At 34.6% G+C, this 27,663-nt stretch overlaps 1 protein-coding gene and 2 non-coding genes across 11 annotated transcripts in view; 1 reads left to right on the forward strand and 2 right to left on the reverse strand.

Moving 5' to 3' along the window:
- Positions 1-1,083: 1,083 nt before the first annotated feature.
- Positions 1,084-27,663, reverse strand: part of TMEM116 (transmembrane protein 116) — a 33,087-nt gene continuing 6,507 nt past the window's right edge. Inside the window, exons 1-12 of one of the 9 annotated variants that reach the window (XM_032471909.1) lie at positions 26,716-27,363; positions 26,099-26,145; positions 25,100-25,163; positions 17,563-17,616; positions 17,352-17,483; positions 9,458-9,562; positions 6,361-6,410; positions 5,383-5,466; positions 4,903-5,041; positions 3,014-3,158; positions 2,356-2,429; positions 1,084-1,621 (exon numbers count right to left, since the gene is read on the reverse strand). In XM_032471909.1, coding sequence (XP_032327800.1) covers positions 1,415-1,621; positions 2,356-2,429; positions 3,014-3,158; positions 4,903-5,041; positions 5,383-5,466; positions 6,361-6,410; positions 9,458-9,562; positions 17,352-17,483; positions 17,563-17,616; positions 25,100-25,163; positions 26,099-26,145; positions 26,716-26,763 — 1,149 coding nt within the window. In that variant the 5' untranslated portion in view covers positions 26,764-27,363 and the 3' untranslated portion in view covers positions 1,084-1,414. Of the gene's footprint in view, positions 1,622-2,355; positions 2,430-3,013; positions 3,159-4,902; positions 5,042-5,382; positions 5,467-6,360; positions 6,411-9,457; positions 9,563-17,351; positions 17,484-17,562; positions 17,617-25,099; positions 25,164-26,098; positions 26,146-26,715; positions 27,365-27,663 lie in introns of those variants that run through there. The other 8 variants (XM_032471910.1, XM_032471911.1, XM_014553594.2 and 5 more) reach the window with 8 other exon arrangements.
- Positions 20,874-20,945, forward strand: TRNAD-AUC. Its single transcript has one exon. It is a non-coding gene; the product is annotated as a tRNA-Asp (tRNA).
- Positions 25,448-25,555, reverse strand: LOC116661027. The gene has a single exon (XR_004316794.1). It is a non-coding gene; the product is annotated as a U6 spliceosomal RNA (small nuclear RNA).

Consider the following 27,663-nt stretch of genomic DNA (forward strand, 5'->3'; position numbering starts at 1 on the left):
TCTAGATGAGACAATCTTTCTTGTTCTCTGCTACCCAGAAACCAGGTCTCCAGAGCTTTGGGACAAGGGGAGGCCTCAAGATGTGATCTTGACAGAATGAGGCCAGGTTACCATCCACAGTAAGGCTGAAGCTCATGGCCTAAAACCTAAAGAGCTATTACTGAGCTCCCTAACATTTCTATTGAGTTTCTACTGTCTAGTCCCCCATTATAATCTACTCTGTCAATTTTCTCTAATCGTAAGGATTTTTGCCTTGGTCAGACCAAGGGAATTTACAGGGAGAAGCATCTGATTTATTAGTTTTAAATGTTTTAGTTGATTATCATTCCAGCCTTTGTCCATTTGGCTTTCTCCTTTGTTTTGGCATCATAGTATCCGATACCCTGGCCTCAGATTGGTCTTCTTCATGACTTAACTGGAGAGGCCAAATATTACTCGTTACATGACTAAAGAGGAAGAAGCATTAAACATCCCTACCCATGAATGAGCCTCTTCAGTGTGGGAATCTTTTCTTTCCCCAAAGGTTAAATTCTGCTTGTTAGTCATTCATTCACTTGCTTACTCATTTATTCAATAAACATATATTTAGCACTTACTGTCAGATTGAACCATGTAAAACTGATATTAGACCATTTTCACCTACAAAAATGGTAAGTTCATATAGTTCAACCCGATCCTACATATAAGCACTATGAAATCTACAATGGATTTGCTTGTAAATGAGAGCTGAGAAGGTTTTGATTCCGTTTTCTTTTAATCCTGATTTCTTTTAAATCTTATTATCCACTGTAACTTAAGAAGAGTGGCCTTAATTTTCTAGAGCAGGATGATTCCTACTGTTAAGGCCTAGACCAGTACTGAACATATAAGAGACCAGGATGTGGTATATCTGAGGATCCCACTATCACCCTTTTCGACAGCTTTTGTCTTTGCTTATTCTGAGTTTCTGAAACTCTTCAAAGAATGTAAATCAAAGACTTTCTTTGTACAACCTCAGGGAGAGTAATAGTAATGGAAAGATCTGAGCAAGTTGCTGCATGCCACACTACTTCCCCAACAACCACAGAGTAGAGAGCCTGGAAATACCTTTATAAATAATAACCTGGAATTTATTTTTTTCTAAAAGAGACTTAGACAAATCTAATATTTATCAAAGTAATATGAGTTTATTTCTTATGTGGAAAGTGGCTTCATCTTCCTGAACAAAGACTTTAAGAATCACTTGTCAATCTGAGAATAATGGATAGATTCTGAACCCTACACCTGGGTAGCTGCTAACCATGGCACTATATTCCCTTTCATTCCCCTAGTTTAAAGCATGGCTAGAAAAAACTTAAGATGTTGTTCCCCAAAACTCTTCTCAATCCATTTGTGTAGAGTAACTCCAGTTCCCGGATGTTCCAGTTTTATACATTTAAAGAATAGTAGAGGTGCTAGTACCAAAGGCAAGGGTAGACTCCAGTGGATCTAGGTCCCTGCTATAGAATCTCTTCTGTGAGCATAACAATGGCGTCTGGGTGTCTGCATCACGCCGAGCCTCTTGCTTTAGTTGGTAGAACTTGTACTGTGTCCAGCCATATACTCCAGAGTTGAGTAGACCCTGGGACGATGTTGTTAGAGCCTGGAGGAGATGAAGGGGTGATGGAGTCCATTCTTCAGGTTTTCAGAGATTTGAGGAATAGCCCCCATTCTCCTTATTTATAAATCATTGTTATATTTCCTCTGCCTCAAACATCAAGATCTGGTGCCAGTTTTTTTTTCCCCTTATTTTTCTAGCTTTTCCTGAACACTTTTCACACTGTACTTTATCATGGATAACTGAGAATTAGTCATATTTCTTAGTATACCTATAAGGACAATGATTAGTGGTTTCAATGTCTCTCCTTATCGTCCCATTTCCCAGGTTAGGGTTGAGAAAACTGCCCTATCAAAATAGTCAGATAGCCCTGCAAAAACCTTAAATCTGTAAAGGAGGAAAAGAGAGAACCATTCCATTTCTTTACTCCTTTCTCTCCATTCACCTAGAATAGCTAATTTATCCCACTCTGGATGAGGCAGAATCATGTCACTATCAGTGTTTCATAAGAACATTATCTGCTAGATCTCTCTTTTGTTGCCCGTCCCTTAAACCACACCAATACAATAAAGTTGGCCAGAGATACATATGCTCCGGAATGTATGGCAGCACTTTTACAGAAGTATCCACCTATCTGTGAGGAAATTTTCATATTCTTCATAACTAAATGTAAATAATATACTTTCTTTCTTGAAATGTATAAAGATATACTCCATCTTTACTGAATAATGCCAGTGTAAAAGTATAAGAACAGAGATGCTGGATGTTGAAAGTGTTACCTGGAGAACATACAGGGCCATGTGAAGTTTGGTGTCCTGTGGCTTAGTCAGCTTTATGATCATCAAAATGACAGCTGTGAAAACACAAAGTATAAATCTTGCTGCTAGCCCTGGCTAACTAAGCATAAAGTTTTTCAGTATACATGCCTAAGCACTGAGAATTAGAGGCATAATGAAGACTAGCAGTGAGAGTAACCAGTTATATAAGCCACTGGCCTCAGGTCTCCAGCTGCTATTCCACATTGTTTAAAGTTTGTAGATTGTTAGAGTAGCAATGGTGGCACGACATACTACAGGATGATCATAAGATAGAATTCTTAACTTCTTATGTTCCCCAAGTCCTTTCATAGACATTACCCAATCTGATCCTCACTATAACTTTATGTAGTAGGAAAGGCAGGTGTTAGTATCTCTGAGTCCAGTCAGGACATTTCCTTTCATATGAGGTTGCATCTTGTGTCTAATTATCTTAATTTAAAAACATAAGAAAAAGAAGTTAAGATGGTTGGGAAAAACTGGAAATATGGGTGGGACCAAGGTAAATTTTACATGCTGAACAGGAATTTGTCTTCATCCTTTTTTGGTAAGACCACTTTGCTTGATCACAAAGCAATATTTTCCCTCTTCATTGCCCAGATCTTTCCATTAAGATACCCACCTGGGCCCCAGCAGCAAAAGAAGGCCACTGGGTAGAAGCACACTCGCTGCTCCACGATGTGAATCACTGCCCACTGTTCACTCCCCAGAAAGCCAGTTGATTTCACAAACTTCTTATAAAGTGTCTGGGCCTGGATGACTAAGACCTAAATAAGGGTATAGCAGTAAGTAGTCTGTCTAAGGCTTATTAAAACTTCCCAGGTCTAGCCTATCATTTTAGAGGAATCATTCTCTTAGGATCTGACAGCAGAAAAGACCATCCTCCCATCTTTACCATCTGAGATCAGGCTTTTTCTGAGAGAAAATTATCTCCACAGTGAAGTTTTGCTTGGCCAGGGAAATGGACAGATATTAGCCAAACGTGTGGTTACCATGTTCAATACATGAATCCTACATCAACCCTCAGGCTTTTATTTTTCTCACTGAGGTTAATCACAATATGCTATGCATGGGAAGTCAAAACTAAGATCTAAGCAGACCCTCTTTTAAACTACCTTATTCGAGATTGTGTTAGAAAACCTTAAAAATAAATACTTCAGCACTGTGGCTGAGCTCAAATTCTCAACTCCAAGCAAAAAAAATTTTAGGAAGTCTCTTCTTGCCCTTGGATGGAAAACAGATTGTTTTTCCCTTCCATTTGGGAGCTATTTGAATACGGTTTACTTAGTGAAAGAAATATAAATCACTTCAATGTCCTTTTTGTGTGGAGTAAATTAGGTAATAAACTGGGTAATAAAATCTGACCAAACCTGAAACTTTTCCCTAATAATCCAGATTCACTCTTTACATTAAAAACCCAGTTACTTAAGTTTAGCCATGGAGTTTCCTTTCCCCACAGACATAGGAATCAAAAAGAGGCTTGAACTTATTTGAGAGTATTTATGTGTAGTAGAATCAGTTCACAGTCTACTGATTAAAAAAGGATCACAATGCTAATTCTCAATGTCAGCTGAAGTCTGGGATATTCTGAAAAGCAAACAAGAATCCTCAGGGTGCCAGGTTTTGGGAGGCCTCTTGTCAGTCAGTTCTAAATGTAAACCATCAGGGCCATTTTAATATATGCTTGTCAATGTGCATTCTTTACAAAGTTGCTGGTTTGAGTTAAGCTTTCTCCATAACTTATTTTTGAATTATCAAAGAAAATTCTTCACAATTATATTTTATTCACACGTGCTAGCTGTGCTAGCAAAAAAAAAAAAAAAAAAAAAAAAAAAAGAATTGTGGGATAAAGCTTATCTACAAGCAGATAGTTTGTAATCCCCGAACCAGCATACTAAGAAAGGAGAAAATGATACTAAAAAGTAGATACGGCAAATAAAAAGGCATATTTGTTTGCCTACTGATTTTGTACTAGGCAGTTATATACAAATAAGGTATTGTCCCACGAGTGGTTATTTCTATTGTCCATCATTCTGATGATGTCGAATGAGTATTTAAAAACTGCCTGAGCCACTCAGCACTTTAAATCCAGTTAGACATAGCATAAATGCAAATTTACAGTGAATAAAGAACTAAGAAAAGAAAACTCTTCATTATTTGGAAAATTAAGTCAAAGAACATGTCCTGTGTTTCAGAGTGTCATACTACACAAACAATATACCTGACACATACTAGTTTTCTGGTTTGGCTCTCCATGCGGATCCACAGGAACATACGTTAGTTCTAGAGTGAGCGTAATTCTCACATAACGAATACAGGCTCTTTTCCCTACTCATTGCTTGGGCTTGGGAAGTCCAAAAGACTAAGGTCGTAATTACATTGTCAATATCTACTAGCCACTTTTTTAGTTCTAGGACTACAGGAAGTGCCTCTTCATCCCCTCTTTCTCAGGCTTGTTAATTCCACCCAATCCTCCCTCTTTCCATAAAGACAGGTAGGGTGGCACCATACCACAATGGTGAGGAGGCTGAGTAGAAAGCTGGCCAGGAAAATGATGAGCCCATAAAAATAAAGTGTGTTACAGACTGATGTGCTAGCAGAAGGCAGGAGTTCAGCCATGGCTGATGGTGGTGAGTGCATCAGGATACACCTAGGAAGAGAATCAATGGACAGAAGTGCTGCTACAGATACAAGACCAGAGAGATATCCACCTGGTACAAGAGAAGTTAATGAGTATATAATTTTACTTATCATTTAGCTAAGTCTTGCCCATAGCACCTTGTTCATTTTCAGTTACACGCTACCTTCTAGTTACTTTGTGTTGTATTTCTACTTACGTATTTTCAGACTTGACTACACACCTTGTTCCACAGCCCATTTCAAATACATGCACCTTGGCCAGAATGTACGTAGAAAGTCTTCTTCTATCTTTATTTATAGAAAAAATAGGTGTAATCTACTATGAAAATGATAGGTTTGGTCCTTACTTACCTGTGGCTCTGGCTGAAGTTGCGGAAACATTCACTGGCATTGCCCAAACAGAATACAGGTATCATCAATAGTAGAGGTATCAGGCTGGGAGGAAAAGAAATTTATCACCCTAATATTCAGATGTTCTTATCCCTTTTTCCCATCACCCCACCCACTCTCCACAAATACATATACATTTAATTTCTTCAAGAAAAATACCTTAAAAACTTTAAGTATACCTACTTTTCAAGTTCCTGGGGAAGTGGAGTGCAGAAATGCATTTTATATCTAGGTTAAAAGACCGTAACAGAGTTTCATAGAGAGTCTCTGGGAGTTGTATGGTCAGATAAAAATCCAAGTGGGTCAAAATGAAGTGAAAAATCTACCAAGGAGCTTTATGATCAGTCTGGTGATCCCATGGTGATCAGGTACAACTTCATTCTGATCAGCCCCTTCCTCAGGGCTTTTCCAAGCATACCTTTAAGTAACTAATTATTTATCCAGCTAAATATATTCAGATCCCTGTAAGAGGATAAGATCCAGGAGTAAAAGTTACAAACTCTAAAACCAACTCAATGTGACCATCACTTGAGGTGAGATCTATACCCTTTCTGAGCTTAATTTTAAGAGTCTCACCCAATGTTATGAAGGTAGGTAAGATCTTGAAAAACCATCTATTACAACTTTTCATGATATATGAAAAGGAATTAGAAGTCCAAAGACTTAAAGGGAAATATTTATTGAAGGTCTCATAGAGTTGATGGCAGAACTGGGGCTAAAACCCAATCTGTAACTTCAAATTGCTTGCCTATTCTATTTGGGAAAATGGAATCAATGATCATATATTTGTTGCTTCCTTCCTACTCAGTAAGGCTCTGTGAGGACCTAGGAGTGACAGACTCAATGGAAATAAAGAGCATTAGACTCCTATTTGTTCCTACCTGGACCTCCAAAAAATAAGAGTCTACAGCTTGCTAGAAAGAAAAGAAACAATCTTACCTTGACAAAATGGTAGCTATTTGACCAGCTCGACAAGTATAATCTATAACCTATGAAAAGAATAAATGTAATGCCTCAGGATATTGCCAATCATATCATATTATATTAAATACCAGGTCATCACTAATATTTGACAGTACAAAAATTCCCAACAGCCAGTTTGCTTGAGTCAAGCTATATTTGCTATAAAATTCAATGAAATAGATAGTTTCTTAGCACTGAAGATAAGAGAACTTTATCTGTATTACTATATTCTAAAAAGTACACTAGCCACAAAGAGGACCTTTGGGAGTAGCTTAATATAAGATTTAGATACCACAACTAATTCTCTTAAGAAGAAAGGCAAATATGTCATCACACAGTAATCCTTCATCTTCTAATAAGGATTCAGGTTCAATTCTCTTCTCTTTTAGATCCAGGGAAGTGCGGACTTTTCAGACCTTATGGGTGGAGTAAAAGTCTATGTATAAGATGACCATCAGAAAGCATAACAGGCCAGGATTAAGTTTGATAGGGCAGAGTCAAAAAAATCCTTTGAATAGAAGACCTATCAGACTCAAGAAGAAAGAACATTTCAAAAATCCCCAGTTGTGTTAGACATTGTAAAAACAAAACAAAACAAAACAACCTTACAGCAACCTTACAGAAGAATGGTTTCTATCTACTAGGAGTTTATGGTCAGAGAGAGATTCTGAACAGAACATCTTAATATAATAGAAAACAAACAGTTTCCTATTTTAAGACAGAGATCATATCATATTCAGGAATGCCACTGTTAGGGATCAATAAGGAGTAAGTGAGCAATTAATCAATAATCAGAGACGGGGAACTGATATGCCTTATGAACTCTGGATCAGGAATAGCAAATGATTTAAAGTAGGATAGCCAGTGCTGACTTCAGGTAAAATGGGAGATAGGTGAAATTAGTCTCTGGTGACCTCTCCCACTCATGTTTCTTCTTTTATTCTATCCCCTATCCAGCAGGTGGCTATTCTTGTTTAATTTCTGTTCTTACCCGGTTGTCAATCAATCTCTGGTAAAAAGCTTACTGATTGGTAATAGTTTAGGGCAGAAGTCTTGCTGCAGTATTTATAAGAGAACTCAAAAATGAAAAAAAAACTTCAGGGTTTCTGATATAAAGCTATAATGACAGAATAATAGGCAGTGGGGTTAAAATTGGGGGATACGGTTTGTCTTCTTGGAACTAGTGTCATAGTATGGGTTATAAAGAGAAGTACAATATGTGCATTTGTATGCATAGAAAGCAACAGAATATTATACATGAGAGCTAGTATTATGTCTCTCCACTTTTCCTTCAAAAATTAATTTTCTCTATAAGCAACAAGGACATATTGCATAGCTCAGGGAAATACATATAGATCTAATTTGAAAAGATACACGCATCCCAATGTTCACAGCGATGCTATTTACAATAGTCAACACATGGAAGGAAACTAAGTGTCCATCAACAGATGAATGGATAAAGAAGATATGATATATATGCATGCATGTATATATATACATACACACAACGGACTCAGTCATAAAAAGAATGAAATAATGCCATTTGCAGCAATATGAATGGCCCTAGAGATTATTATACCAAGTGAAGTAAGTCAGACAGAGAAAGACAAATATCATATGTATTACGTACATGTGAATCTAAAAACCAGTAAAAATTAACTTATTTACAAAACAGAAACAGATTCACAGACATAGAAAACAAACTTACAGTTACCAAAGGGGAAGTGGGGGAGGGACAACAGATGCATACTACCATACATAAAATAAATAAGCAACAAGAATTTACTGTATAGCACAGGGAACTATATTCAATATCTTGTAATAAACTGTAATGGAAAAGGATTTTTTAAAAGAATATATATATGCAGATAACATATCACTTTGCTGTATACCTGAAACTAACACAACATTGTAAATCGACTATACTTCAATAAAAAGATATGCATGTATAATAAGATTAAAATACATAAAGACATTTAATGAAATAAAAATTGCTAACATGATTTTTAAAAGTCTTCTGCCAAGATCACTTAGTGATTTACTGAAAGAGTTAGAAATTCAGAAACTAAGTGTATTATGCAGTGGAATACTATTCAACAACAAAAAGGAATAAATTACTTATACATACTATAATGAATGAACTTCAAAAGCATTATGCTAGATGAAATAAACCAGACAGAGACTATATATTGTATGATATATGAAATGCCTACATGAAACGTCCAGGAAAGGAAAATCTATTGAGACAGAAAAGTGTATTAGTGTTGCCTAGTGCAGGGCATGGAAAAGAGATTAACGGTAAATGGGCATGAAGGATTTTATTGGGGTGAAGAAAAATATTCTGAAACTGATTTCTGATGATTATTTTATAACTGGGTAAGTTTACTTTTAAAACCATCTAACTGTACACTTGAAATAGGGGAATTAAATGATACGTAAAATACTTACACACAAAAAAGAATCCAGATGTACTGACTTAGTGTTCTCCTCTCGTTCATAACTATAATATTAGACAGTGTCCCAAAACTCTTTGTGAACTAAAGAAGGAAAGATAACTGCTCCCTGGCTCCATCTTGTTTTCTGATTACATACATTAATTCCTCCGTCCTTCTGCAAACCAGAATCTGTTACCCACACAAACCAAAGAAATATAGCAGAGCAGAAAACACTCTCCATTCCAATATCTGTAGCCCAAATCCCATGTTAGCTGGTGGAGCACTTTCCCTAACTTTTCTCCAAGATCTTTTTCTTTTACTCTGACAACAATAATGGATTGGCACAGAACCATGAAGGATTTCCCTTACTGAACAGAGGCAGGAATGGCAATACTGTAAATAATGTTTCCTATAATCAAATCCTTTTGTTGTTATTGGTGGTGGTGGTGGTGGTGGTGACAGTGGTGGCAAGAGAGAAGAGAAAGTCACGTCAACAGAATGGAAACACTGTGAGTTTTTCCTTTTATTAACTCCCATGAATTTGCTAAGCCAGTGCTGAGTGCTTATACTGTTTATCAAGGATATATGGGTTTGATTTAACATACTGTTCTTAACTATTAGCTCTGAATAAAACTTACCAGTGGAAATATGCTATGGCCATTCTGGTTGTGTTTCATCCTTAGCTCTTTGTACAGATACCAGATGTAATTGACAGTGTAGAAAAATGACGAAATGTAGAATATCTAGGTGAAAATCAAAACAATCCATCATAACTGTCTCACTCTTTCTTCAATTTATTTCATTATTTTCTCCTGTAAGAATCCTACCTACTCGTCTATGAGTAACTTACAACCTAGTATCCAAACCATGCAAAACTGGGCCAAGTCTGGGAATTCTACTCAGATCTACCTAAAATAAGTCCTATCTTCCTTATTTTATCCTTTTGACTGTTCAGAAGAACCTTAGCATTATCTACCTGCTCTCACCCAACTGTTCTACTTTTATGAGGATATCACAGAATCTTTTTCTGTTTTATTTTAAAATTTTCAATTAAAAGGATGTAAGAATTTCCACTTCTAATAATGATAGCCTAGGTTGTCAGAATCAAACTTTGCATTCTAAGAACTAAACATGCTGGATTAAATATCCTTTAAAACTTTAAAGGCATCAAAGAGTGGAGAAGATAAGCCATAGGATAAAATCCAAGAGAAGGAATTTCTACTTCTGTCTTTGATGAAGTAACAGAAATATAATTTGCCCTTCATTCTTAGAAACTAAAAATTGGACAAAATACATAAAAAAATTCTGTTTTCAAGCACTGGATAATGATCAGTGCAGAACAGTAATCCCTGAAAGAGTGAAAAACAAACAAGCTGAACCCATGAAGTTCCCCAGCTCACTGGCTAGAAAAAGTGAGTGCAGTGACAAGGAATCCAAACAGAGATGAGCCATCTTGGTGAGCTGAGAAGACAGATTTCAGTGTCTGGGGAGGCAAAGGCAGCTATAATTTGTAAAGCAGATTATCGGAGAAGAGGTAGACACACAGAGACATAGTACTCTGGAGATTTGCAGAGGTACCTTCAAGTCTTGGATTAAGAATTGATCTATGCATATAGGAGAGAAAACCATGAAAAATAGATTAAAAAAAAACACCAGAAAGAAGGAGGTAGAACAATCTCTAAAGGAATCCCTAAAGGAATAGTTTGTGTTCCCATCAGCCAATGTGTGAAGACTTCCTAAACCATAGGCAGGAAAGGCAGTACTGTAGAATAATAAGGTAGAATTACAAGAACAGTATTGCCTTATTAATCAGCATGAGAGGCTGCCCTAACTAAAGCTTTAAAAGCAAGCCTTCAAAAATAATCAAACAGATGCAGAGTTAACTACGTCTAAGACAGAACCCCCAAATTTAAAGGAACATATATGTATATAAAATCTAACACCCAACAATGTAAAATCTGTAATGTCAGGCACCTACTAACATATTGTTAGTAAAAATGTAAGTAAGCAGAAAAATATGACCCATAACCAAGAGAAAAACTAATCAATAGAAATGGACTCATATATGACATAATTATAAAAATTAGGAGACAAAAATGTTAAAGGAACTATGTCCAAGAAGGTAAAGGAAAGCATGAGCATGACACTGAGAAATGGAAGATATAAAAAAGATCCAAGTTGAAATTCTAGAGATGAAAAATATGGTATATGAAATTTAAAATATGGAAAATTAGAAACTGCAAAAATTAGTAAACATGATAAACTTGAAGACACACAAATAGAAACTAAAATGAAACACCTGGAGGAAAAAGACTTTTAAAAAAGAACAAATCCTCAGTGAACTGTGGGACAATACACGAAAGCTAACACAGGGGATTGGAATTCCAGATGAAGTAGAAGGGCAGGGAGAAACAGAAAATATGTTTAAGGAAATAATGACCAAAATTTTTCCAAATCTGATGAAAATATAAGCCACCATGTCCAAGAAGCATAACAAAACCAAGCATAAGAAACATGAAGAAAGCACACCAAGGTACTAACATAATCATAAATATAGATGCAAAAATCATCAACAAAATATTAGCAAACAGAATTCAAAAATACATAAAAAGGATCATACACCATGATCAAGTTGGATTTATTCCAGGGTCACAAGGATGGTTCAACATATGCAAATCAATCAATGTGATATACCACATTGAAAAAAGGAAAGACAAAAATCATATGATGTTCTCAAAAGACGTAGAAAAAGCATTTGACAAAATTCAATATCCTTTCATAATAAAAACTCTCACCAAAGTGGGTATGGAAGGAACATATCTTAACATAATAAAAGCCATTTACTGCAAACCCATAGCCAACATAATACTCTACAATGAAAAGTTGAAAGCCTTTCCACTAAATTCAGAACAAGATAAGGATGCCCACTCTCACCACTTCCATTCAACAAAGTATTGAAAGTCCTAGACACAGTAATTAGACAAGAAAAAGAAATAAAAGGTATTCAAATTGGAAGGGAAAAGGTAAAACTGTCACTATTTGTAGATGACATGACACTCTATATAGAGAACCCTAAAGTCTCAACACAAAAACTATTGTAACTAATAAATGAATTCAGTAAGGTAGCAGGATACAAGATTAATATATGGAAATTTAAAAAATGTATAGAAAATATCAGAACAAGAAAGTAAAAAAAAAAAATCCCATTTAAAATCATGTCAAAAAATATAATATCTGGGAATAAACTTAACCAAGAAGGTAAAAGACCTGTACACTGAAAACTATAAAACACTGATAAAGAAATAGATGATAATTCAAATGAATGGGAAAGTATTCCACTCTCTTGGATTGGAAGAATCAGTATTGTTAAAATGGTCATACTACCAGAAGCAATCTACAGATTTAATACAATCCCTATCAAAATACTCTTGATATTTTTCACAGAACTAGAACAAAAAAAAATCCTAAAATTTATGTGGTATCAAAAAAGACCCAGAACTGCAAGCAATCCTGAGGGGGAAAAAAAGTCAAAGCTAAAAAAAAACTGTAATTCTTTCAGACTTCAGACTATACTAGAAAGGTATAGTAATCAAAATAGTGTGGTACTGGCACAAAAACAGAAATACAGATCAATGGAACAGAATAGAGAGCTTAGAAATAAATCCACATACCTATGGTCAACTACTCTATGAGAAAGGAGGCAAGAATGTAAAATGGAAAAAAGACAGACTCTTCAACAAGTGGTGATGGGAAAGTTGGACAGTTACATGTAAATCAATGAAATTAGAACAGTCTCTCACACCACATATAAAAATAAATCCAAAATGGTTTAAAGACTTAATATAAGACATGATACCAAAAGCTCCTAGAAGAGAACCTAGGCAAAATAGTCTCTGACATAAACTGCAGCAATATTTTCTTAGATCAGTCTCCCAAAGCAAAAGAAAAGCAAAAATAAAGAAATGGTACCAAATCAAACTTAAAAGCTTTTGCACAGCAAAGTAAACCATCAACAAAATGAAAAGACAACATACGGAATAGGAGAAAATACTTGTAAATGATGCAACCAACAAGGGGCTAATAACCAAAAAATACAAACAGTTAATATAACCCAATATCAAAAAGCAACCCAATCAAAAACTGGGCAGAAGATCTAAACAGACATTTTCCTGGGGAGAAGGGTATAGCTCAGTGGTAGAGTGCATGCTTAGCATGCCTGAGGTCCTGGGTTCAATCACCAGTACCTCTTTTAAAATAAATAAAGAAATAAACCTAATTATTCCCCCTGCCAAAGTCTACAAATAATAAATGCTGGAGAGGGTGTGGAGAAAAAGGAATCCTCCTACACTGTTGGTGGAAATGTAAATAGTGCTGCTATGAACATTGGGGTGCATGATCTTTTTTTCAAATTAGTATTTTTTTCCCCAATATATACCCAGGAGTAGGATTGCTGGATCATATTGTAAGTCTATGTTTAATTTTTTAAGGAACCTCCATACTGTCCTCCACAGTGGCTGCAGATTTGTAGTTACAAATCAAAAACGTACAATAGATATACAAAACCTAGAGAGAAATGAACACACATATACCATTTAAGAAAATCATCTAACTACAAGGGAAGAAAGTAAAAGAAGAAATGAACAGAGATAAACTATAAAAACAACCAGAAAACAATTAACAAAATGACAATAACATACCTATCAACAATCACTTAAATGTCATAGGACTAAATGCTCCAATCAAAAGATATAGGGTGGCTGATTGGATTTAAAAAAAAAAAACCCAAGAACCTACAATATGCTGCTTACAAGAGACTCACTTCAAAGTTAAAGATACACAGAGATGGAAAGTGATGAAATGGAAAAAAGATATTTCACACACATGGAAAAGAAAAAAAGCTAGGGTACCAATACAAGTATCAGACAAAGTAGAGTTTATTTTCTTGTTTGTTTTTTGCAGGGGGAGGTGACTAGGTATGTTCGTTTGTTTCTTTGTTTGTTTATTATTTTTAATGGAGGTATTGGAGATTGAACCAGGACCTCGTGTGTGCTAAGCATGCACTCCACCACTGAGCTATACCCTCCTCCACATCATGTATTTTTTAAAATATCTTTTTTTTTTTAATATTTGAGGGGAGGGAGGTATTCAGATTTACTTATTTATTCATTCACTTTTTTTTAATTTGGGGGAGTAATAAGGGTATGTATGTATGTATGTATGTATGTATGTATTTATTTATTTATTTTTAATGGAGGCACCAGTGATTGAATCCAGGACCTCATGCATGCTAAGCACGTGCTCTACCACTGAGCTATACCCTCTCCCCAAAGTAGACTGTGAAACAAAGTCAAAAGACAAAGAAGAGCATTATATAAAGATGAAAGGATCAATACAAGAAGAGGCTATAACATTTGTTAACATATATGCACCTAATGTAAGAGCACCTAAATATATAAAGCAAATATTAACTGACATAAAAGGAGAAAGTGACAATAGCATGATAACAATAAGGGACTTTAACACCCTACTTATATCAATGGACAGATAATCAAGACAGGAAATCATTAAGGAAACAATGACTTTAAATGACACATTAAACCAGTTGGACTTAATAGATATCTACAGGACATTCCATGCCAAACAGCAGAATATACATTCTTTTTAAGTGCATGTGGAACATTCTCCAAGATAGATCATATGCTAGGCCACAAAACAGGTCTCGATTAATTTAAGAGGAGGGAAATTGTATCAATCAGGTTTTCTAAACACAACAGCACAAGATTAGAAATCAATTACAGGAATAAAAGTGGGAAAAACATAAACATGTGGAGACTAAATAACATGCTCCTAAAAAACAGAAGAAAAAAATAATGGAATATTACTCAGTCACAAAAAGAATGAAAATTTGCCATTTGCAACATCATGGATGGAACTTGGGCTATTATGCTTGGTGAAGTAAGTCAGAGAAAGACAACTACTGTATGCTATCACTTATATGTGGAATCTAAAAAATAAAACAAATAAATGTAACAGACTCACAGACATACCTAACAAACAAGTGGTTACAGTGGGAAGAAGGATGGGGGAGGGGCAAGATGGGGTAGGGGATTAAGAGGCACAAACTACTATGTATAAAATAAATAAGATACAAAGATACATTGTACAGCACAGAGAATATAGCCAATATTTTATAATAACTTTAAATGGAATATAATCAAATAAAATATTGAATCACTACATTGTACACCTGAAAATAATATAATATTATAAATCAACTATATTTTAACAACAACAACAAAGAAATTCTGACACATACAACACGGATGAACCTTGAAGATATTAAGCTCAGTGAAACAAGCTAGACACAAAGGGACAAATACTGTACTATTCCACTGTCATGAGGTACTTAAGAGTTAGTCAATTCTATAGAGACAGAAAGTAGAATGGTGGTTACCAGCAGCTGGAAGGTGGAAGAAATGGAGATGTATTTTTTAAAGGATACAGAGTTTCAGTTTGGGATGATGAAAATTTCTGGAGTGAATAGTGGTAACAGTTGCACAACAATGTGAATGATGCTACTGAACTGTACACTTAAAGGAGGCTGAGATATTAAATTTTGTAATACAATTTTTTTTATCACAGGTTAAAAATTTTTAATGGTTAAAATGGTAAATTTTATGTTATGTATATATTTTACCACAATTAAAAAACTAAAACTAAACTAGCTAGTGTGTTTAAGCTCTCTATAGCCCATCCCTCCCACTGATTACAAACAAAAACTCTGGAAAAAATATAAAAATCAACTACTTGAGGACTCTGAACAGTTTAAAAAAAAAAAAAAGCAAGTGGCTAGCAGAAGGGAGTCTAACATGGAGTTGTGAACTACACAGAAGTGAGTTTCCCAAACTTTTTCCTTTTTTTCTCTCAGTTTTGCCTCAATTGTGCACCCCAATCATGATGCTGCTCAATGCTGGCACCTAAATCTCTAATAGAAATCCATTTTTTAAGCCATAGAAACCAGAGAAAGTCCCCCTTGAGGCAGGGAAGTAGGAAGGGGATTCCAGAAATGACAGAGCCAGAAAACAGGATGCTCTAATTCTATGTGTGATTCCATACAAGTCTCAGCCTAATCCCTGAACCACACATGCACATGACAGTCCCAAACCAGTACAGCCAAGACTTACATAACTAGACTAAGATTTGAACCACTTCCTAAAGATGATGAGATAAAAATTACATTCGAGATACAAAGAACAAAAAAAGGTTACTCATTCTCATGGGAGAAGACAATCAACAAACACCAACCTAGGAATAAGCCAGATATTGGAAATATCCAACAAATATTTCTGAAAGCAACTATTATAATGTATATGGTCCATGAGGTAAAAGAAAATACACTTGAAATGATTTTAGGGGGTGATGAAAATAGGAATGTTTGTTATCTTGATTGTGGTGATGATTTCACACTTACATAAAAAAGATCAAATTGTACACTTCAAATATATGTAGTTTATTATATGTACAGCTAGCTCAAGGAAGTTAAAAAAATAAAGTAACATTCATCACACTTGTGCCAAGCACAAAGTAAATGCTATTAATGACCATTTTACAGATTTAGGAGACTGAAGTTCAGAAAGAGTTACTTGCCTAAGGTTATAAAATTAATCAGGTCCAGGATTCTAATGCAGATTTTTTTTTCCAGCTCTAAGACCATAATATTATTATTGAGAAATAATACTGTTTATTATCATCTGAGAAAACAATATAGTCTTATCTCTAATTTATAAGGTTATTAGCAGGATTGAGTAAAGTATGTCTCTAAGATATCTATATTCATATCAGATAAGTAACATTATTATTACATGGATTTCATACTAATTACATATTATTATTTTCCTACTAAACTGAAGCAAATTTCCCCTCTAATAAATCCCTGAGGAAGCATCTAGCAGTGAGTACAGACTGAATATTAATCTCTTTTTTTTCCACACTGCTCAGAAACATTAAATACTGATAGTAATATGTGGATTAATCCATTGATAAAATCTGTGAAAGACATACAACTCATATACAATCATCTGTAGTATTTCCGAAAGTCAGTATTTATTATATTAACGTAATTTTAAAAACATGCAGTACTCTCACAAGATATTGTAGAAGTATATCCCATTACATGGAAATATGGTCACAGGATGGTGAATAATAAAAGCAGATTACAGAAAGAATTAATGTATTATTTGTTCTAAAATGTATACATCAACAGAGGAAAAGATTAGAAAATATATAATATACATAAAATATTAAAGAGTGATTATATCTAGGTGATTTTAATTATCTCTTTGCTTCTCTGAATTTTCCAAATTTTCTACAATAAATAAGTTTTTTAATGTGGAAAAACAATAAAAAGCTATTGCTTTGAAATGTAACAATAAACAAAAAGGTTTCACTTCCCAGGATGGATTATCTTTGTTTCTTATTTAAATCTAAGTGCACCTTTCTTGCAAGGTACAGTCACAATCTAGCAGCACTCACCTGCCCAACTGATTGTAGGTTATAGCAGACAATGTCCTTATTGGCTGCTGAAGTTCCATAGAGAAGTGCCTCAATGAGCCAGCATATCCCCAAGAGGAGGTCAGAGAGGCTCAGATAAAAGAGTGGCCTTATCTGTCAAACCAATCAAATTAATAATTTCAAAAATGATATAGCCAGGAAAATGTAACAATCAATTATTTTTACGTTTTACCTTTCTAGTAGGAAACCAGGCATAATTTTTTCTGGAGTCTCTGCCATTGGTTGACTGTGGGGGGAAAGTAAAGGAATAGTAATACTCTAGGCAGGAAGGAATCTGCAATCGAAACTACCCCAATTGTTCCGCAATCAGAGTACTCATGGACGTATTACCATTGGAACTTTTCCTCACAGAGGCATTCCTTCCTCAGATACAGGGTCAAAAAGAAAGAATGGAAAGATGAGAAGTTTTGAGATGGAGACATACCACAAATGGGAAATTTAAAGTGCTCTAGTTGCACAGCTGACATCTTCTAACAACAGGAAATGAAATTATTACCTGAGTGTTTTTTTGGATAAGGTTGAGAACTCAAAGAAAATGAAAACAGCTTTTAAAAAAAAATATTCATATAGTTTAATTTGCATTTTTTTCTTTATTGAGGTATAATTGACAAACAAAATTGTTTAAGATACTTAAAGTATATGTGATAATTTGATATATGTGTATATTGTGAAAAGATTTCCCCCAAGTTAATGAACACATCCATTACCTCACAATACTTACCTTTTTGCATGTGTGTGAGAGAACATTTAAGTTTTATTCTCTGAACAAGTTTCAACTGTACAATACAATGTTATCAACTATGGTCACCATATTATACATTAGATCCTCAGACCTTATTCATCTTACAGGTTTACATATCAGTGAAAGATCAAGGTGGAGAAAAATATCAGTGTGAATTGTATATGCTGTCTTACAATTTCTGACCAGATTGGTGAAGTTTGTTTTTCTCATTTTCTAGTATCCTTCCTCTTTTGGCCTCCCCACTCTCACTTTTCTGAAAACAGTTAAGGCCCTTCTGTGGAGAACATTGTAAGATATTTATTGAAAGACACCAATCATCTACAGTGAAGAAATATACCAGGCTCATGGACTGTAAGATGCAATATTATGAAAATGTCAGCTGTCTTTAAATTGATATACAGATTAAATGCAATCTCAATTACATCTCTACATATTTTCTTGTGGAATTTCACAAAGTTGGCTCTAAATCTATACTGAAATACAAAATATCAAGTTAACCATTATACTCTTGAAGAAAAAGGAGAAGGAGGACTTGTCCTACACATATCAAAGCAATATAAAGCTAGAGTGCAGATATAGCAGTATTAGGTTAGGGATGGACAAACAGATCAATGGAACAGGACAGAGAGCCCAAAACAAACCTAAGTATATATATAAACTTTTTTTAATTGATATATAGTCAGTTTACAATGTTGTATCAATTTCTGGTGTACAGCATAATGTTTTAGTCATACATACACATACATATATTCCTTTCCATATTCTTTACCATTATAGGTCACTATAAGATGTTGAATATAGTTCCCTATGCTATATAGTAGAAACTTGTTGTTTATCTATTTTATATACAGTAGTTAGCATCTGCAAATCTCAAACTCCCAATTTATCGCTTCCCACCCCTTTTCTCCCCTGGTAACCTTAAGTTTGTTTTTAAGGTCTGTGAGTCTGTGTCTGTTTTATAAATAAGTTCATTTGTGTCTTTTTTCAGATTCCACATATAAGTGATATCACACAATATTTTTCTTTCTCTTTCTGGCTTACTTCACTTAGAATGATGGTCTCCAGGTCCATCCATGTTGCTGCAAATGGCATTTTTAATTTTTTATGGCTGAGTAGTATTCCACTGTATAAATATAACACAACTTCTTTATCCGGTCATCTGTCGATGAACATTTAGGTTGCGTCCATGTCTTGGATATTGTAGACAGTGCTGCTGTGAACACTGGGGTGTATGTATCTTTTCTAATTAGAGCTCCCTCTGGATATATGCCCAGGAGTGGGATTGCTGGATCATATAGTAAGTCTATTTTTAGTCTTTTGAGTAATCTCCATACTGTTTTCCATAATGGCTGCAACAAACTATATTCCCACCAGCAGCGTAGGAGGGTTCCCTTTTCTCCACACCCTCTCCAGCATTTATCGTTTGTGGACTTTTGAATGATGGCCATTCTGACAGGTGATACTTCATGGTAGTTCTTTTTTGCATTTCTCTGATAATTAGCGATACTGAACATTTTTGCATCTGCCTATTGGCCATTCGTATGTCTTCATTGGAGAATAGCTAGTTTAGGTCTTCTGCCCATTTTCTGATTGGGTTTGTTTTCTTGTTATTAAAGCTGTATAAGCTGTTAATATATTCTGGAAATTAAACCCTTGTTAGTCTCATCACTTGCAAATATTTTCTCCCATTCTGTAGGGAGTTGTCTTTTTGTTCTGCTTATGGATTCCTTTGCTGTGCAAAAGTTTATGAATTTAATTAGGTCTCTTCATTTATTTTTGCTTTTATTTCTATTATCTGGGTAGACTGCCCTAAGAGAACAGTGCTAAGATTTATGTCAGAGAATGTTTTGCCTACGTTTGCTTCTAGGAGGTTTATAGAATCTTAAGTCTTTAAGCCATTTTGAATATATTTTTGTGTATGGCGTGAGGGAGTGTTCTGACTTCACTGATTCACATGTGGCTGTCCAGTTTTCCCAACACTACTTGCTGAAGAGACTGTCCTTTCTCCATTGTATATTTTTGCCTCCTTTGTTGAAGACTAATTGGCCAAAAGTTTGTGGGTTTATTTCTGGGCTCTCGATTCTGTTCCATTGATCTATAGGTCTGTTTCTGTGCCAATACCAGTGATTACTGTAGCTCTGTAATATTATCTGAAGTCTGGGAGGGTTATTCCTCCAGCTTCATTCTTTTTCTTCAGTATTGCTTTGGCAATTCTGGGTCTTTTGTGATTCCATATAAATTTTAGGATTATTTGTTCCACTTTTCTGAGAAATGTACTTTGAGTAATTTGACAGGGATTGCATTAAATCTGTAGATTGCTTTGGGTAGCATGGCCATTTTAACAATACTAATTCTTTCAATCCAAGAGCATAGGATATCTTTCCATTTCTTTAAATCATCTTTAATTTCCTTAATCAATGTTTTGTAGTTGTCAGCATATAAGTCTTGGTTAAACTTCTGATGTACGATAGAGGTGGCTTTCAGATGTATAGAGAAAGGACAGTTGTTTCAAAATGTGATGCTAAAACAGTTGGGTATCCATACAGATATAAATGAAATTCGGGCCCTACTTTCTACCTCACAGATTAAAAAATCAGTTCCAACTAGTTTAAAGACCTAAATGTGAAAGACAAAATCTGTAAAGGTTTTCTTCAGACAATATAGGAGAATGTCTTCAACTTTTGGTTATGGAAAATTTTCCTAAACAAAACACAAAAATCTATGAAAGAAATAATTGAAGGGGTGGTATAGCTCAGTGGTAGAGTGCGTGCTTATCATGCACAAGGTCCTGGGTTCAATCCCTAGTACCTTCGTTAAAAAATAAATAAATAAACCTAATTACCTCTCCCCTCAAAAAATATTTTTGTAATTTTTAAAAATTAAAAAAAAATTTTTAAGTCTGACAATATCAAGTATTAATGAGAACATGAAGCGATAGGACCCTTCATACAATCCTGGCACAACCACTTGGAAAAGGTCTGGCATTATCTAAGGGATATACATATCCTATAACAATGCTGTTATTAGGTAAATACAGTAGAGAAATTTTTGCATGTACGCACCAGAAGAAATGTACAAGATTGTTTATAGCACCGTAGATAGATAAATTATGGTATGTTCATAATATAGAATGCTAAACACCAATGAAAAAGAAATAAGCCAGAGCTGCTATACACAACAACACAGGTAAATCTCACAAATATCGAGGGAAAAAGCAAATCACAGAACAATACATACCAAAAAATACAGACAGTACTATTCCATTTATGTCAAGTTCAAAAATGCAAAATTAAATTGTTTAGGGATATACACATTACTGGTAAAACTTTACCTAAAAGCAAAGAAATGATTATAACAAAGATCTGGATAGTGGTTACCCGTAGAGGTGAGGGGGAGGGTTGTGACTGGGAAGGAACACAGTAGTAATGTTTGGGGATACAGGCAATTTCTATTTCTTGTCCCTAGTTTTTATTTATAATCATTCATTATATAGTACTTGTTTTTTGCATTCCAAATCATGTCTGATATATCTCACAATATATGAGTTAAAAAATTTTCAAGCTGTCATCAGATACTAATATAAGAACTAATCTTCTCACTTGTATAAAAGGGAATTTTTCTCATATCTTTCTTCCAAATGAAAGGAAAGTTAAGAGGCTAATACCTTGCCAAGAGGAGTAAATGGTCACATGGCTTTGGCTACCACAAACAAAAACAAGTGAAATAATATTTAAAACTGTATTTACTAGATATCAAATATAATTAACCATAAATATATATTTTAACCTTATATATCCTTTGCTCCAGGTAAGCCTGTTAAAGTTCCAGCCAGGTGTCATATTTATAGACTGTACTGGCCTATGACCCACTACAAGTCTGTAACTGTTAATGGTTAAAAAATTAAAACTGAATACAAAACTCTGGAGCAGAAAGGCAGCTAAGCAACTTTTGTGAGCAAAAACATAATTATTGTCATTGATTCAAGAAACAGCCTTATTATATATAGGGAGCTGCTGGCCATTAAAACATACCTAAAGTTTTTGGAAGGGAAATGAAGAATAAAAAGAAGTTTATATACTTTTACTTATAGCTGAAAAATCATGAGTTCTAGTAAAAGGAGATAAAATCAATTAAACAACAAAACTTAACTAAGCACCTATTACTGAAATTAAAAAGGATTTCATCCCTTCTATGTTCAGTAAGACAATACATCAAAGGTAATACAAAGAAAAGTATGATACAGAGCATGTATTAAGAAAAATATAATAAGCACAGTGTTTGGTAATACGAAAGACATGAAAAAGCTTAAGATATGGCCCTTAATATGAAAGCAAAAACTCTTTAAGAAAACATATATATTCGCACTTGTCTAATTTAAATCAAGAGCAAAATAAGGTGCAAGGGCAGAACACACTGTATATAAAGACTTTCCCTAGGGAGGTTCTGGGTCCAGGTATCCTGGTAAAGTGAAAGACCTAAAATAACTCATGTTAATACTCTTTAAAACCTTACTTCCCAATATTTCTATTCAAGTGAAATCAAGTTACAAAAAAATATCAAAAGTGACCTAGGTGGAGAGGGTATAGCTCAGTGGCAGAGTGCATGCTTAGCATGTAGGAGGTCCTGGGTTCAATCCCCAGTACCTCCAGTTTAAAAAAAAAGTGCCCTCCACGAGGAAATGAAGTCACATGTCACACAAGTGCAGTCAAGTATATCTGCCTCAAGTTGTTTTGGGTTTTTTTTTTTGTTTGTTTTTTAACACTGGCTGGCCTGGGCCACTTTCTTTTCTCTTTAAGTTGCCTCACTGAGTTACCGTCTAATCAGCTAGTTCCCTCAAAGATTTTCCATGGATTTCTCCAATCTACTATAATCATTAATTTAATAATTTTTGCCTTTTTCGGATTATGCCTTCCATGAGTTTTTGCTATTAAATATGCTATTTGATGAAGAAATAAAAGAAAACAGGGAGTACAGCTGACATTTTTAAGATGGAAAAATTGGAATCTTCCTTAGGCCAAGAAAACAATGTGCAGGAACCACTGAACTAATGATTATTAAGTCCTTTAGGCTCTGGTTATGTGAAAGGTAAGAGGACTGAAGCCAGAGAAATTAAAGGTCACATCCAAGGCCAAACTAGACCCCACATCCTTATAAGGCTCTAACTTACTGTCAGGCCATAGGTCACCCTACAGCAGTGGTTCTTAACTAGGAGTGACTTTGCCTCTCTCAGGGGACAACTGGCAATATTTGAAGATATTTTTGGTTGTCATAACTGCGTGAGGAAGGTGGGTTGCTACTACATCTAATGGGTAAAGTCTGCTAAACATCCTAAGATGCAGCACAGCCACCCACAACAAATTACCATCTAACCCAAAAGATCAACAATGCTGAGACTGAGAATCTCTGTGTACCTCCATCCAGTATGTAGCTCATACTTCATTAACTTAATCACATATGAACTCAAATTTCAGCAAACACTCAGGAAACAAATGTTAGGGAAATCTGAATCATCAGAGGATGTATGACCTAAGATTACTTTGGCTGGCAATGACAATACGGTATCAAGACTTCTACTTCCTAGTTTTACTTACATAGTCATATTCTACCTCTGAAATTAAAAATTCTCTTTTCATTAGGTATTATATTTCAATGGTTTAAAAGTGTATGTGGGGAGAGACTTTGAAACAAGACAAGTCTGCACTCAAATTCTAGTTCAAACATTTACTAGCTATAAGACCTTAGGAAAGTCTCTCAACTTCACTAGGATTCCATTTACTCACATATAATATCAGACTAATAATATCTACCTCACAGAATTATTTTAAGGATTAAATGAAAAATGTACTTTAAACATTGGGCACATGTGCCTAGAATATAATAAATACTTAAAACTGTGTTTAATTTGAAGGGGGGCTGTATTTGAGTTGGACTTTTGAAAATCTCTGCTTTATTACTTACTGTATAACCTGAACAAGTTATTTCATGACTTTGAGCCTCAATTTCCTCATCTGTAAAGTGAGGCTGATACCATCCTTCTCATAGGAGAATGATGAGGATCAATAAAATAAAGTTTGTAAAACATTCAAAGCAGTTGAAACACAGTAAGCGTCCAACATACAGAGTTAAAGTGGGCCCAATAAAACCCAATGACATTTTCCACATTATAAAAGCTTTCCCATACATGTCCTGAACTACATTTTGCTTAATTTTGCAACATTTGGTCTAGTTAGAAAAACAGTTGTTAACATTTCTCTTAAAATCTTTATCGAGCTTAGCAAATTCATCACTTTTCCAAGTTCTCTCTTGATCAGGAAGGTTTATTTAGTTGGTTTTGATTGGGTGTTTTAAAATATATATACAATCTTTATTTATCACTTATATGTCAAAAAAAGGAAGAGTTGTTTTTGTTTTTGAACACTGCTCAGGCAGGAGAGCAAAAAGGAAGGTTTTTGACGAGATCTTTCTGGTATGAACAATTTTACATAGGGTGTATTTTTACTCTATTTTCACCATTAAACTGTGATTGCCTAGAGGGCCAGAACAGCAAAACAAATATCTTCCGTATAGCTGTCTTTAAGCTATTTCTAGCTCCACTAGCAATTTTACCAAGATATCAACATCACAAAATTTACTTCTAGTCAGGACCCTACCATGGTTAGAGTGAATATAGGCTTCAAACAACACCCCATTTCCTTAACTGTAATAATTAATGCATACCAAAAAAATCTACATTTATCCACTAATCTACATTTAGTCAATCCCTCAGTATTCAAAGTAATAGTTAAAATAATTACCTACAAGAAAAGAGAGATCTATTGGCAGTAACTAAAATATCTCAGTGTATTACAATGACAAATTTACAAGCAATTCATAGAATTAATCCATCATTTATAGATGACACCTCTCTTATTTATTTCAAAGACTAAGTAACTAAAAGTTCAAATCCAACAAAAAAGAGATTGCTCACCTCTGGAGATTTCTGTATATTCTGGAATACAGCATAAGCAATAAGTGAACTTGAACCTATAACACTGACAGAAATAAAAGACTATCATTAAATAGGACAACTGGGGCTCCTTTTTTGCTACTGATTTTTTTTTTACAGCTTTACTGACATATAATTGATATAAAATAGATTGCACATATGTTTTGAAAATATATGCGGGGAGGGTAGACCTCAAGGGGTAGAGTGCAGGCTTAGCATGCACAAGGGCCTGGATTCAATCCCCAGTACCTCCATTAAAAAAAAACAAAACTAATAATAAGTAAATAGACCTAGTAATCTTCCCCCCACCAAAAAAAAATACAATGATAAAAATATATGGAATGCTTCACAAATTTTTGCATCATCCTTGAGCAGGGGCCATGCTAATCTTCTGTGTATTATTACAATTTTTAGTATATGTGCTGCCAAAGTGAGTACTTTGCAACTGATTTTGCAAATTAATGTCCTTTGATTTTTAGAGATTATCCTTCAATCTATTTTTTGTTATTATTACTGTTGATGTTATTACATTTTATTAATCAGTAAATATCAATATGCAGACTCACAGACATAGAAAACAAACCTATGGTTACCAGGGGGAAGGAGGGTAGGAAGGGATAAACTGGGAGTTTGAGATTTGCAGATATTAACTACCATATATAAAATAGATAAACAACAAGTTTTTACTGTATAGCACAGGGAATTATATTCAATATCTTATAGTAACCTATAATGAAAAAGAATATGAAAAGGAATATATGTATGACTGAAAGATGAAATACATCAGAAACTGACACAACATCGTAAACTAACTATACTTCAACTTAAAAAAAAAAAGAAAATATCAACATGGTAAAGAAAAGTATTTCTCTCTAGCTGAAGAGTAAAAGCAAATCCCCAGGGGAAAATAAAAAGACTTCAAGATTCTCCAGCTTTGCTTATACTAGTTTAGTCACATTACATGAGATTAAATAAACTTACCTCAGAGTTGCCATAACAAATTGTATCCACTGTATTGCAGTAAAAAGCTAAATAGAGAAAGTAAGTATAAAATTAAGCTTTTAAATTTAATATCCAACCTTACTCTAATTTCACTGTTTATTAACTATCTGTACAGAGTGCAAACTCTTCTTCAGTGTCTAATCAAAACACACTACAAGTTTGAGAATGAGTAGAAAGGCTGAATAGGCCCCTAGAAAGACAAGGTGGCCTTTTTACCCTTCTCACGGCTACATCTCTGGAAAACTGTAAGATAAAGAGAATAAAGAGGTGGACAGAAAATGACCGAATGAAAAAAAGAGAGTTGGATAAGAAAATTAATACAGGGAAGAATAAAATGGAGAAGAGGTAGAAAAAGTTAAATTTTGAGAGAGAGCAAACATATGTAGGAAGAATGGGTAACAGAAAAGACAAACAAATACTAAATAAAGTTGACTGACACAGAGCTAGACAGAGAAAAAAACTGAATAGTAAGCAACAGGGAAAAGGAAAGAAAAGTTAATAGCATGGAGATAGACACTGTGAGTGAAAAATACAGAACAGGAAGGAGGAAAGGGAGAGCAAAAAAAAAAGAAGAGAGGGGCAGTTCCTAATCTCACCAAGTCCCAATTGCCCTCCAAAGTGTTAGCCTTCAGTAGGAAGGCCATACGGATTTCAGCCTCGGCTAAATTTAAGCAGCCAGATCCTTCTCCGTCAGGTTCTGAATTCCAAGCGGTGAACAGGTGGCTCCACCCCTAGCCCAGCTGAGCTCCTCCTTACCCACTCCTGCCCTGTACCTTGAGGGCAAGGAGAGAAGGTGGCGATAAGTGGAGGAGAAAGCCAAGCAAAAAGAACAAAAACAGAAAGAGCAGGTGACAAGGAAACAAAGTTCTAAAAAGCATTAGGAATTGTAAGAAGGGCCAAGAGGTAGGAATAATAAGAAGTAGAGAGAATGAGTCATCGTGAAAAGATAAATAGAGCTGTAAGAGAGAAATGGAATAGAAAAAAGGAGAGAAAGATGGGGAATAAAAGAAGTCTGTTTAAAACTTGCCCTTATTTAGGGACAAAAGCCTGTGTTGGGGAAGACAGACTGCATATTCACTCAATAAGCTTTTAGTAATACCTAGGAAAGATATGAGAAGGGATTATTAATGTCTCACATTTATTTAATAGTAACATCTTCTTAAATATTCTGTACCAGAAATTCTCACCAGAAATATAATTATATTACTAAATTACACAATTCATTTAATACTTATCTTTATATATCAACTTTGTGTAAAACTATGTTATGGAAAATATAAAGACAAATAAGACACAGACCCAGACTTCTAGGAGCTTATAATATAGTAGAGAAAAACAGCTTGAATACAAAAATCTCAAATAATCTGCACATAGAAATAATATACACTGATTGACATTTGAACATTATCTGGAAGAACTGCTAAAATTTAGAAAAAGACTGGCGGAAAGAGAAAGCAGAAGGAAGAACATTTCATTTATGTAAACATTTACCTTTCATCTAAACATTATGTCATAAATTTTACAAATATTTATTTATAACATAA

Source organism: Camelus ferus, chromosome 32, assembly GCF_009834535.1.
Source record: "Camelus ferus isolate YT-003-E chromosome 32, BCGSAC_Cfer_1.0, whole genome shotgun sequence".
NCBI lineage: Eukaryota > Metazoa > Chordata > Mammalia > Artiodactyla > Camelidae > Camelus > Camelus ferus.